Source organism: Gymnoscopelus braueri, assembly GCF_963280865.1.
Source record: "Gymnoscopelus braueri genome assembly, chromosome: 16".
Taxonomy (NCBI): domain Eukaryota; kingdom Metazoa; phylum Chordata; class Actinopteri; order Myctophiformes; family Myctophidae; genus Gymnoscopelus; species Gymnoscopelus braueri.
This window is the reverse complement of record NC_137616.1, coordinates 47,864,376-47,878,109: the sequence shown is the minus strand read 5'-3', so window position 1 is coordinate 47,878,109 and position 13,734 is coordinate 47,864,376. Positions and strand designations below refer to the sequence as shown.

The 13,734-nt window shown below is 39.5% G+C and overlaps 1 protein-coding gene across 1 annotated transcript; it reads right to left on the bottom strand.

Moving 5' to 3' along the window:
- Positions 1-2,508: 2,508 nt before the first annotated feature.
- On the bottom strand, positions 2,509-9,639 carry LOC308103040 (E3 ubiquitin-protein ligase TRIM35-like; the record flags this gene model as incomplete). Its single annotated transcript, XM_080452890.1, has 3 exons — positions 2,509-2,519; positions 5,860-6,288; positions 8,202-9,639. 3 exons carry the CDS (start codon positions 9,637-9,639, stop codon positions 2,509-2,511), a joined length of 1,878 nt encoding a protein of 625 aa, XP_080309016.1.
- Between the last annotated feature and the right edge of the window lie 4,095 nt (positions 9,640-13,734).

Here is a 13,734-nt window from a genome sequence, read left to right as displayed (position 1 = left end):
AAACCTTCATTAAAATAAAATGTACAAACAAATGCAATGATACATACAGTATTGCATACCTCTGGGTTACTTGAGTGGGTTCCAACTGGACCCTTACAGGTCTGTAACTCAGAGAGTGTACAAATGGAACCAAATGGAACCAAAAGGGTCCTTTTTTGGTTCCATTTGCACACTCTCAAGAGTCATAGTGGGCCTTGAAACTAAAAGGTTAAGAGTAAAAGTAAAAGTAACAGTACCACAATGTAGAAATACTGCCACAAGTAAAAAGTAAGTAAAACTGCTTTAAAACTTCTACTTGAGTAAAAGTTCAAAAATGTTGGCAGCAAAATATACTTGCAGTGCTCATTATGCAGAATGTCACATTTCACAAAAAAATAGCAGATCTACAAGCTCACAACTCGAAGCGGCACATTGAGAGCTTGTAAATCGGCTATTTTTCAATACCCCAAGCATAAAATAGGTTCATGTATGTATTGTAATAATACATAATAATACATAATACACCCCCCCCCCCGCCGTTTTGTCAACGGGAGGGGCCGAGGGAGGGGGGGGGGGGGTTCACTGTTTTAACCCAGCAACCCTATGTAAATTATGCCACTGTTGTAAAAGCATCCCAGCCAAGCCCCCAGAGTTGCTGAGAAACATTGAAGCTGCCACCCCAGTGGCCAAAGCTGGAACTGCAGGCGGGGAGAAATAAATGCACGCGCAAAACATACTGAGAGATATTTATATTTATACATATAAATATGTAAACATATTATACATACATACATATGCATTTACATATAAATATGCATCTCGAGTGTATTTAATAAATATCTCGCGTTCAATCCTTGACACACGGGCTGCCGTAGAACGCAAAAAGGACACTAGTGCGCATCAAAATCGAACCAATAATTCTACTTCCGGCAGGTTTCCGGGTGCTTCAAAACGCCACTGAGCACATTCATTGAAATGATAGCTGGGGGCGGGGCAATCCGTCCTCTAGTTATATTATACCTCTATGATCCCAGCCCAAACATTAACGTAACTAATAATTGGGCCGAGCGACCCGGAAATGACCGTAATAATCATAACACAGGAGCAAAAATATTTTTTTTTAAATGCCCGGTATGCCAAATGGCCAGTCCGTCCCTGGTGTTTGTGTAACCAATGCTGCAGCTCATGGCAAAATTATTACCAAGACCATGTAGCTGTACCAACTGTAGAATGTAGTTTCATTCCTTGTACAATTATTTGATTTACTCCACTGCGCCCTCTATAGATCTGCTCAATGGTAATTTATATTGACCAGATCTGTAGGGGGCGCAGTGGAGTAAATACAATAATTTCCGTCTGGCAGTATATATTTTATTTTCTGCCCCAAAAGTGTATTATACAGAGAAGGTGGGGTGCTGAGAGTCTTCCCACCCTGGAATATAGACTTTCAACAACACAAAACAGCCTTTGTTTCGGTGAGTAGCTAAATAGTTTTTTACTAAAGACGGAGACCTCTCACGGCAGTGTAATGTTGGGTCTATGAGCAGAGCAGCTCACCTGGCAGAGCGTTAGAGAGAACTCACTAACACTCTGGACCAGGGCTAAGATTCATATTTTATATATATATATATATATATATATATATATACACACACACACAAAACAAAACATAACAATATTCATACAGACGTAGCAAAAGGCATGGCTGACAACATTCTATGTGATGATATGATACCCATAACTATGAGTTGTGAATTATTAGAACAGAGGAAGAAGTTTTTTTTCAGAAAAGCATCCAGTTTACAAATAACTTTAGGCTTATATCAGATTGTAGTAATAAAATGTATTTCAACATAGATGGGTGACGTCACCCCAGAGGTAAGCTACTTTGTATAACTACTGGCCAAAGTTGATGATAATAAACCTTCATGTAGTTGTACAACTTTGACCATAAATCAAACAACATATTACCATATTAGCCTTAGATCAAGACCATCGTTGATGTATGCAAACGCAAAATATAAGGTGCTTATCCGCTTGCCCCAAATGTTAACTAGATGTTCGGAGTGTTTGTGTAATGTATTAGTCCATATGTTACAATAAAGAAGTGTTTTAATCCCGTCTGTGGCCGATTTTGGAGGAAGTTAGTGATGGGGCGCATCCGGTGAAAGCCGGAATTACACTCAATGTAAACAGGAAGTAAACGAGGGGGGGGGTCGTTCGGCCACCAACGGGATTAAAACACTTCTTTATTGAACAATATGGACTAATACATTACACAAACACACCGGACACCTAGTTAACATTTGGGGCAAGCGGGTAAGCACCTTATATTTTGCATTTTGTACACGTTAGGAGAAATACGGGCTTTGCTGGTTGACAGACATGCTGGGGGGGGGGGTTGGGGCTAAGACTCTCGTAGATATAAAAATGTCCAAATCGATCAAATACATCCACGATAGTCTTCTTGATCTAAGGCTAATATCATATGACAGATAAGATAATGTTACAGCTCTTAAATCAACATGTTCAGTGCTCACCTAACAGAAGAGAGTCTCACAGAAGATACTTTAGAGTCACTTGATGTTTCTCACACAGGCAACAACCATCTGACCCGCGCTTTCTCCTACCAACGTGAGAAGGAACGGCCGTCGTAAAAACGTCCGTAAATCAGTACTGTCGTAACACTTAAAGGGCACCGCGCATAGAGCACCGAAGTCACTGCCAGTAAAGGGCACTGTTCCGCAGGTTTTACTTTTGTGTTGATATCCTCACTGGGGAATCTTAGATCTCTTCATATAAGAACTGTGTTCAAAAAATAAACACACCACCCTGGCGATTTTACTCATATGGATATGAAGCATCGACTGAAGGTGTAAATGTACACATTTTCCCAAAGAGTAACACAATATAAACACTAGAAACGAGTCAAACAACCCAAATACTACATTTCCCATGAACGCGGCTGCTGTGGGGACAGTTGTTTATTCACTCTCAGTGAATAAACAACAATCACAGCTTGGTGTGTTCTAATTAAAGGATCATTTTATGTTCCCCCGGTCCTATGTAACCCGTTTCCTAGGGAGAGCGGGGAATATAGGACCTAACCTAAACCTAACCCTAACCATAACCTTAGTGGGGAACATAGAACCCGGGGAACATAGTATGACCCCCAGTTTTCTCTCTCTCTCTCTCTCTCTCTCTCACTCTCTCTCTCTCTCTCTCTCTCTCTCTCTCTCTCTCTCTCTCCAACTTGTCACGGTCCTCACCTGTTCTCTTCCTCTCTCTCTGTGTTTTTATAAGGCTTTGATACATGATGTGACACTGCATGTCATGTCTACTATTACCTGCTGTCTACAAGTAGCATGTCTACAAGAAACATGACCATTACTGTTTAACTCTCACATTGTTCATGTACAGCTTTCTAGGTTGATAATAGAGTCAAGATTTACATCTAGTGGACATGCAGGGTAAACCTGCATGTCCATGTATGTACCTAACCAGTGCATAAGTGAGAATAAAGTGAATCTGAATCTGTTACACCCACAGTTATATTGATATGGGGGCCGTACATGCAAAATACACACTAACACATGTATATTGTTCTATTCAAATGATATTGAATCGTGTCTCAAAAAAGTCTCCCTAAACTGGATATCAGAACATTAACACTTTATATGAGCTGATGTCCATTTGACACTGAACTGTGTGGCTCATAGAATTGTTAATATTACATCCGTTTAGCTTGAATGTATTTACTTAGTCTTACTGCTCTGAGTTCATAGCTAAATCACCATGGATGGATTCTATATTGTTCCATTATTATATCATAATGTTCTAATGTTCCATTATTATATCATAGTGTTCTAATGTTCCATTAACCATCGAGCAGCTCCAGTATGTGTCTCTTGGTGACATCATCACTAGTCTTGTCACTCTGCCTTAGACCTAAGCCTAAGACAATTAAAACTGATCTGTACAATATAGAAATAAATAATGTCAACTCTTTTTTAAAGTGAACTTTAACAGTAGCAACAGGACATATTCATATATTTCTGCTGTGTTTTCTGGTAAGTCAGTTAGTTGTTTTAGTCACTTGGCCCTTGACTGAACGTTGTCAACTTTCTCAACAGCTAATAAATTAATTTGAATGACAAGTCTGTCACTAGGCAGATCAGAACGTAATATGAATAAGTCATATCTTAATACAGAATAAACTGGAATTATGAATTACTAAATTTGTAACAAAATGTAGGCTATCTATCAAAGTTAATAATCAGTTTGAAAAGTATGAATGTCTTTGTTTGATAAAAAAAGAATAATGTGATGTTGACTGTCATTATAGAGGAGGGATAACATCAAGGGAATTAGTTTTACTCCAAATATATTTTACAATAAAACGTATTTAACCTGGATAGTCAACATATTAACTCTTTAGGTAACGTTCAGTGACTCAGACAGGACAACACAGAAGCGCTCAGGCAAGAATTCAGCGTTCACAAGATTTAATCCATATTAAAGTCAAGGATCAGAACAGAACAAAAAGTGAAGACTAATGTAGCTGTCAGGGAACAGGCAGAGAATCATAACGTGCACGCATGTGCACATAGCCAATCAGCTCAGTGCTAGTTGAAATACTGTATTCAACGTGATTTTTAATGTAATTATTATTTATTATTATTTAGTTGCATTGTTAATTTGTTGTTTTTATTTTTGTTTCAATTAATTAATTCTTTAGACTCACCCACACATAAGTACTTAAAATAATCAGACAACTTGTCTTTGTCTTGTCTCAGAGAACTGGGTCCTCTTCTAAGCGATCCCCTTCACACTCTGCAGTGCAGAGACTGTTGTCTCTCATTGTGAGAGGAATGTACACATTCAATTCAAGTCCATGGCTTTTTTCGAGTAGCCTAATGTTATGCAAAGCAGCCAGGTAGACGCTATTGAGAACGGCTCGCCGCTGACGGCGCGAACCTTGAGAGGCTATTGTTTAAACTTAAGACCGCAGCTGACGGTGCGTGCTCGCGCGTGCATGTGGAGCTCCCAGCCCCACAGCCAGCGCCAGAACTAAGGGGTCGCCGTAGCACCCCCATAGCACCCCCTACAGCTCTTAAACCATTGAACACTGGTGGACAGTAACTAAGTACATTTACTCTTAAACCATTGAACAGTGGTGGACAGTAACTAAGTACATTTACTCTTAAACCCATGAACAGTGGTGGACAGTAACTAAGTACATTTACTCTTAAACCATTGAACAGTGGTGGACAGTAACTTAGTACATTTACTCTTAAACCCATGAACAGTAGTGGACAGTAACTAAGTACATTTACTCTTAAACCATTGAACAGTAGTGGACAGTAACTAAGTACATTTACTCTTAAACCATTGAACAGTAGTGGACAGTAACTAAGTATATTTACTCTTAAACCATTGAACAGTATAGAGGACAGTAACTATGTATATTAACTCACACTGGGGTCCTTCCGTGGAGGTCACTGAGGGAGTCCAATTACATTTAGAGAACAGCCATGTTTTTAGGTCAGATTTAAATGTGGTTGGGGAATCATGATGGTTTGTTTCTTGTGACATCTTCAAAGTCATTTTTCTAGGGGACGGAAATATTTTAAGATGGGGATCCACGGCCAAATACATATCAATTTGGGGGTCCTCGACATGAAAAGGTTTGAGAACCAATGCTTTAGGAAACACTTGTTAATGTGACTGTCATTGACCACAACATAATCACATATTCTGCTAAACTGAGTAATATATTCTCCCTTATAGACTTATCATCATTTCGGCATGTCTGACTGCATTGTTCCACAGTTACACTGATATTCCCAGGTAATATTCTCAGAGGGACAGTATCATCACCAGTGCTAAGGCATGGAATGAGAGTTTCAGTGAAAGTGTGTGTGAATGTGTGTATGTGTGTGTTAGTATCAGGATCAGAGAATGACAGCTTCCCTTCATCCCAGTCCAGCTGGACTCTGATCCTCTGAGGATTCTGCTTCAATGAGAGATCAGTGAATGACCCTGGTGGGGAGCATGCTCTGTATTGACCTTGATATAACCTTATTCTCCACCGTTGACCCCTTCTGTCTCCCTTCCTCTGGTAAGACTCTGCTAACAGGCCCACTTCCCAGTTTGTGTTGTCTCCAACCTCAACATCCCAGCTGTGAGTCCCTGAGTTAAAGCCCTCAGAACCCATGACATAGCCATAGTGGTCAAACCTCTCTGGGTTGTCAGGAAGCTGCTGCCATTCTCCAGGTCTCACACACTTTCCACTGTGGTCTTGTAGTTCTGCAGGAATGAGATGTGTTCAGCTCTCAGCTCCTCCTCTATGGCTCTGATGTTGTTTGAAAGGGTTAATATCTCTCTGTTCAGACCCTCAATCTTCTCCTTCATCATCTGGCTCTTCTGCTGCTCTTCATCCCTCAGTGCAGTGATTCTGGCCTCCTCTTCCTCTTGTAGAAACCGATGAAGCTTCTTAAACTGTTTCTTAATCTGCCTCTCTGTGTGTCGGACCTGGACCTTAATGTGTTCTGCTGTTCGGTCACTTTGCTTTTTAACTTTATTAAAGACCTCCAGTTTCTCATGTAAAGGCTTCAGTAATTTCTGGACTTCCTCCTTGTGATCCAGAGCAGCTTCATCGATGGGTCTGAAACTGTGGTTGGTGTGTTTTTTAGGAAACAAGCCCAAATAAGCAACTACACTTAGAAACAAGCCCAAAAAAAACACATCCCGCAACTACCAATATTTACAAGCAACTTTACAGAAAAAGAAGCCCAAAGTGGCTTATAATAAGCAGACATGGCAACACTGACTCTGAGCAGCAGGCCAATATGTTCTCTTCTGTGGTGGAAAAATTACTCGCCTGTTTTACTTAAGTAAAAGTATCGATACGGCAATGTAGAAATATTCTGTAAGTAAAAGTAAAAGTCCGGAATTCAAAATGTAATTGAGTAAAAGTACAAAATAATTCACATTAAAATATACTTAAGTACTGAAAGTAAAAGTAGCCTAGGCCTACTCCTTTTGCAGAATGTCCCATTTCACACGTTTACAAAATGTTTAAAAATGCTTTGAAAATAGCAGATCTTACAAGCTCACAACGTGTCGCAAAGCGACGCGTTGTGAGCTTGTACATCTGCTATTTTCAAATATCAAGTATGCATTGGGCTGAAGTGGTTAATGCATGTTTTTAACAATAATCTAAAACAGTTTTAGTCACAGACGTCATGCCAACACACCCTGCAGTAAGACTAGACTAGAATCACACATGCATCCACTACCTCACTATAAAAACAACCATGACTTCAGATCATGTTTCTATAGTCAGACTTTAATTAGGAATGCATGGGAGTCATATAAGAGACTGAATGAAAATAAAAATAGCTAACAGGACAGTTCAGCGAGTATGAAGACCATGTAAAAAAGAAAACGCAAAACAAAAATAACAACTTGACTCACTGTCCTTTATTTAAACTTTCAGTTGATTATATTGTTTTCCATCCATGTCCTTCCTTCTCCTTATCTATCACTTTGAGTGTATTCATCCTTTTCACTGCATTTATTTATTCTCTAATTCTTTGTTACCACAGGACACAGTAAAGTAAATCAGTCATTTTGATATATAAGTAGGGTCAAAGTTTTTAAACAAAATGTTGGTGTTTTCCTTGTATAATAGATAAAATGAAAATAAAAAGTATTTATACCTTGAACCCCAAATAGTTTAATAATAACCATCACTAGAAACAATAGGTGTGATACATAAAAACATGACAACCTTTTCTGTTCACGGTCCACCCATCTGACCACTTAACACCAAGTGCAGATCTGCAGGCTTACAGCTTTAACATCTGCTATTTGTTGGAAAAATATCGAATTTTAATCGAATCATTTTGAACATTTAAACATAAATCTTCTCTTCTAAGCCATAGAAGAGAAGATTTAGAGAATATTTGGTGCCAGAATCTAGGGGACGGGGTCCCTGGCACCAAATATTTGAGGATGGTCCCAGGGACCAATGCATTTGGGGGTCCTTGACATGAAAAGGTTTGAGAACCACTGCATTGGTAAACACTTGTCAATGTGACTGTCATTGACCACAACACAATCATATATACAGATTCTATAACACTGAGTAATACCCCCCCTTAGGCTTTACATTTCTTATCATCATCATGTCTAACTGCATTGTTCCACAGTTACACTGATCTTCCCTGGTAACATCCTCAGAGGGACAGTATCATCTGTAGTATCATCACCAGTGCTAAGGTATGGAAAGAGTGTGTCAGTGAAAGTGTGTGTGAAGGTGTGTATGTGTGTGTTAGTATCAGGATCGGAGAATGACAGCTTTCCTTCATTCCAGTCCAGTTGGACTCTGATCCTCTGAGGATTCTGCTTCAATGAGAGAACAGTGTCTGACCCTGATGAGGAGCGTTCTGCATATTCACCTTCATCTAACCATATTGCCCAGTATTGACCCCCTCCGGCAGTATTGACTCCCTTCCTCAGGTAAGACTCTGCTAACACACCCACTTGCCAGTTTGTATTGTCTCCAACCTCAACATCCCAGCTGTGAGTCCCTGAGTTAAAGCCCTCAGAACCCAGGATGAGGCCATAGTGGTCAAACCTCTCTGGGTTGTCAGGAAGCTGCTGTTCCTCTCCACCTCTCACACTGGTCAGATCATCAGACAGGGTGTATTCTGGATGGGCAGTGTTGGGGTCCAGAATGACAGGATTGTAATAGACAATGTCCTTCATCTTGTCCCAGACTCTGAAGGTCAGGTTGCCCAGGTGTTTGGTCACGTCTATCAAAGCCCCTGAGACCAGCTGTGGGTCCTGCGGTGTGAACTGGACTCTTTCCATTGTAGTCTTGTAGTTCTGCAGGAATGAGATGTGTTCAGCTCTCAGCTCCTCCTCTATGGCTTTGATGTTGTTTGAAAGGCTTGATATGTCTCTGTTCAGGACCTTAATCTTCTTTTTCATCATCTGACTCTTATGTTGCTCTTCATCCCTCAGTGCAGTGATACTGGCCTCCTCTTCCTCTTGTAGAAACTGATGAAACGTCTTAAACTGTTCCTTAATCTGCCTCTCTGTGTGCCGGGCCTGGACCTTAATGTGTTTTGCTGTTTGGTTAATGTTCTTTTTAACTTTATTTAAGACCTCCAGTTTCTCCTGTAAAGTCTTCAGTGATTTCTGGACTTCCTCCTCGTGATCCAGAGCAGCTTCATCGATGGGTCTGAAACTGTGGTTGGTGTGTTTTTTAGAATCTCGACACACAAGACACACTGGCTGTTGACATTCCAGACAAAACAGTTTGAGTTTCTCAGCATGCAGACTGCAGAGATCCTCAGACCCTGATGAAGTTCTCTTACGTTTTGAAGTTCTCTTACGTTTTGAAGCTCTCTGTCTCTCCTGTATGAAGGCCTCACACAGGTTCTTCAGAGCCAGGTTACAGGGTAGATGATCTGTTGAATGTATTTCCTTACAAACTGGACATTCCTTTATTGTCTTCTGTCTCCACCATTCCTGCAGACACGCATTACAGAAGCTGTGGCTACATGACAGGAGAACAGGATCTTTAAAGATGTCACGACACACAGGACAGGAAAAATCTTCTTCTGGAAGAGACAACGTGGAAGCCATTTAGTCTCTGAGTGAAGCTACAAAACTCTGCTCAATACAGGAAATCTGTCAGTCAGTGGTGGTAACACTTCTTCCTCAAGAATGTTCCCTTTCACTGTGTAGTTTTTGAAGTTTACTTTCACTGTGAATCGTGGTTGTTGTTAAAGTCCATTCAGCTGACAGAGTCAGCAGCAGGTTCCAGTGGTCTGGGTCAGTATTCCCTCCTGTAGCTGATGTGGAAAGACTGTCTGTCCTCCTCACTGGAAGATGTGTTTGATCTGAAGGTCAATCTTATCGTCCCAGGTGAGTCTGTCAGGGGGCGGAGCTTTGACACACCACCACAGACCTGTTGCAAAGTACAAACACACAGAGGATTAAGAGTTGGTCTACATTTAGAGAAAATGAAGTTCAATTTGAAGGGATCACTGTGAATATTTGAATGTGTATGGGTTCATAATGATGAAACATATTGTTAAATTAAAGACGCTACAGGGCAAACAACTTTTTAAAACGTATTTTTATTTCATTACTCGTCACTATTCTTGAGTTATGTAACTGTTGTTTTTATATTCTCTGTTTGTGGGATATGGGGGGGCTGGAGGTAAGGGGAAAAACTAAAACAAAAGGTGTACTTTTGACATATAATAGCTTTTAGATACCTGTGTACTTGTCAAAATCAATGTATGTATGTACAAATATATTTATATTTACACATAAATGTACTTTCAGACACAAACTATGCCTATACATCACCTTAAAATCACAGAAACTATACCTAAACCTAACCTTAAAATCACAGAAACGATGCCTAAACCTAACCTTAAACTCACAGAAACTATGCCTAAACCTAACCTTAAACTCACAGAAACTATGCCTAAACCTCACCTTAAACTCACAGAAACTATACCTAAACCTAACCTTAAAATCACAGAAACTGTGCCTAAACCTAACCTTAAAATCACAGAAACTATGCCTAAACCTATTAAACTCACAGAAACTATGCCTAAACCTCACCTTAAACTCACAGAAACTATGCCTAAACCTAACCTTAAAGTCACAGAAACTATGCCCAAACAATAACTCAAACCAAGCCCATCCGAGGCAACACTTTGGGAAAAGAGGCCTTATGTAAATATTCCTGTTTATTTTACTCTTTGAGGAACAGCGTCTTAAGGCAACTCCGCACCAAACAGACTCGTCCAGACTATTGCAGACTACTCCAGACTGCAACAGACTGGTATTCGGTTGGCAAAAGTTACCATTTAAGTCTGTCAGCCGACTGGCCATTCATGTGCTAATTTGACTTTTAGCGTGCCAGCGTTGCCAGGTCTGCTTATTATAAGCGACTTTGGGCTTGTTTCCCTGCAAAGCCACTTAGGGATGTTCCCAGCGTTTTTTCTTCACTGACGTGCAGTGGTGTAAGTAACTAGTACATTTACTCAAGTACTGTACTTAAGTACAATTTTGAGGTACTTTTACTTTACTGGAGTATTTCCAATTGTCTATACTTGTACTCCACAACAATTATTTGAAATGTTTAGTTACTAGTTACTTTGCAGATATAAATCATTATGAAACATACATTAACCACTTTAGCCCTATTTTATACCTATAAGCTATTTGAAAATAGCAGATCTACAAGCTCACAACGTGTTGCGATGCACGCGTTCTGAGCTTGTAGATCTGCTATTTTCAAACATTTTTGTACTTTTACTTTTGGTACTTTAAGTACATTTTTATACCAATACTTTAGTACTTTTACTCAAGTAAATGTTGAATTCTGGACTTTTACTTGTAACAGACTCAGAGTACATCTATTGCATTCAAGCCTGGAATTTCGTCATTTTAGGGGCAAGGCCACTTGGCCTTTGGTGTTGTAATTTTTTGGAGGGCACAAAGGCCCTGCCCGGTCTTCCTGCCAGGGCAGGAAGGCCATCCAAAAAAATAATAATGATTTTTAAGTCCAAAAATGATTTTTAAGTCCACGGAAATAATGCATTTAACTTGAAGGTTAAGGATCATTGTATTTTAATATATTATAAGAATAGTATAACTATCTGTGAAATATAACCCATTTATTTCACAAAATAATGTGTTGGCAAATGACCAATATTTAGTTATATAGGTCTCAATATGTCACATTCAGCCCTGGACTTCACTGACTGAAGTAGGGGTCACATTAATCACATTAGATTCACAGAATGTATTTTACCCACAAGTTATTTTCATTCAAATGAAATGTGAATGAACTTGCACTAATAATGACTTTAGTTGATTTTTCACTCTTTAAAATATAGTATTTCTTAATTATTAATAATTACAGCTTGTAGATTGGCTATTTTCACGATTTTAAATTGTTTTTAAATAATAATAAAAAAGGAACATACAAGATTTCCACCCGACAGCCATAATATAATAGCCAATATATGGTTCTGTATCAGTATATGAGTCCGTTTTTGCGGATTTCATTCTAATTGGCTACTATGCCTGCATATGAATTTCATGAGCCTGGGTAGGTCACCCTGGCTTGGAGATATGCCCTGTAGCGCACACTCCGCCAGTGGTGTAAAGTAACTAAGTACATTTACTCAAGTACTGTACTTAAGTACACTTTTGAGGATTTTTTACTTTACTGGAGTATTTCTAATTTTCAGTACTTTTACTTCTACTCCATACATCTCTGAGGAAAATATTCTACTTTTACTCCACTACAATTATTTGAAAACTTTAGTTATTAGTTACTTTGCAGATATAAATTATTACATTATAAAACATACAGTAACCACTTTAGCTCTATTTTATACCTAGGCTATTTGAAAATAGCCGATCTACAAGCTCACAACGCGTCGCGAAGCGACGCGTTGTGAGCTTGTAGATCTGCTATTTTCAAACATTTGAGTACTTTTACTTTTGGTACTTTAAGTACATTTTGATACCAATACTTTTGTACTTTCACTCAAGTACATTTTTAATTCGGGACTTTTACTTGTAACGGAGTACTTCTACATTGCAGTATTGATACTTTTACTTAAGTAAAACATTTGAGTACTTTTTCCACCACTGCGCTCCACACAGCAGCAGCAGGTGAAAGCAATTCACTTAAACGAGGGTTGTGTTGCGCACCAAAACTGCGCAAAACTAGGTCAAATCAATCAATCTCTCTCTCTCTCTCTGGGAGCAACAACGAGAAACAGTGAATGTAGGTTTTCATAGACATGGTCGCTTGTTTCTCTCACATAATCTGGCAACACCGACAGCCCTTTGTTGTCACTGCCACTGCTCTGCCAGTCGGCTAAAAAGCTGAACATGTTCGGTCGGCTCTGGGTCGGCCGAAAAGGTCCCGACGGACCCCTAACCGACTGGCCGACGGACCCCTAACCGACTGGCCGACGCTTCCCGAAGCCAAATCGGCCCAAAGTCGGGCCGATTTGGATTGGTCTGGAGCCAGCTTTAAATGATCAGATTCTGGCTGTGACAATTATTTTACATAAAGTGTTGTTCAGGTTCAGACTAGAACATAACTCTCAATATGTCTTTTGTGGTTCAATGTGACTTGGCCTACATAGAATTTATCTCATCTGCTTTTTATTACAATTGACTTTAATTACTTGTAACAGATTATTTGTGTTTAATTGCAACTAAGTAAAACTAAAGTCTTCCACCACTGAACAAACTACAGGGTAGGTAGAATGAGTGAAATATGTGCCACTTTAATAACACAGTTACAATTACTGACATTTGAATGGGCTTGTTACTAATTAAATCATGTGAAAATTGCCAACAAATTCAGAAGATTATAAGGTTTATTGTCATCCCATGATATTCTCTTACCTGTAACTTAGGATCCTACTCCAATGTTTTCTCAGATGGTCCTGTGAAGAAGAGTGCAGCCTGAAAGTTGAACTGAAATAATCACAGTTGCTTGTCTCTGTGTCTCTGTGGTCTGTCTGACTCTGAGCACTGACTGAGCAGGACAGTGTGTGTGTTGTGTTGATGTAGGAGTATAAGTAGTAGCACCTCCCTTTTGTCTTGGAGTGGAGACACACCTCCTCCCAACTCCTCTCAGCTCTCCTCCAATTAACTGCAGTCAGGGCCATTTCAATGTGAAAGGCTCAT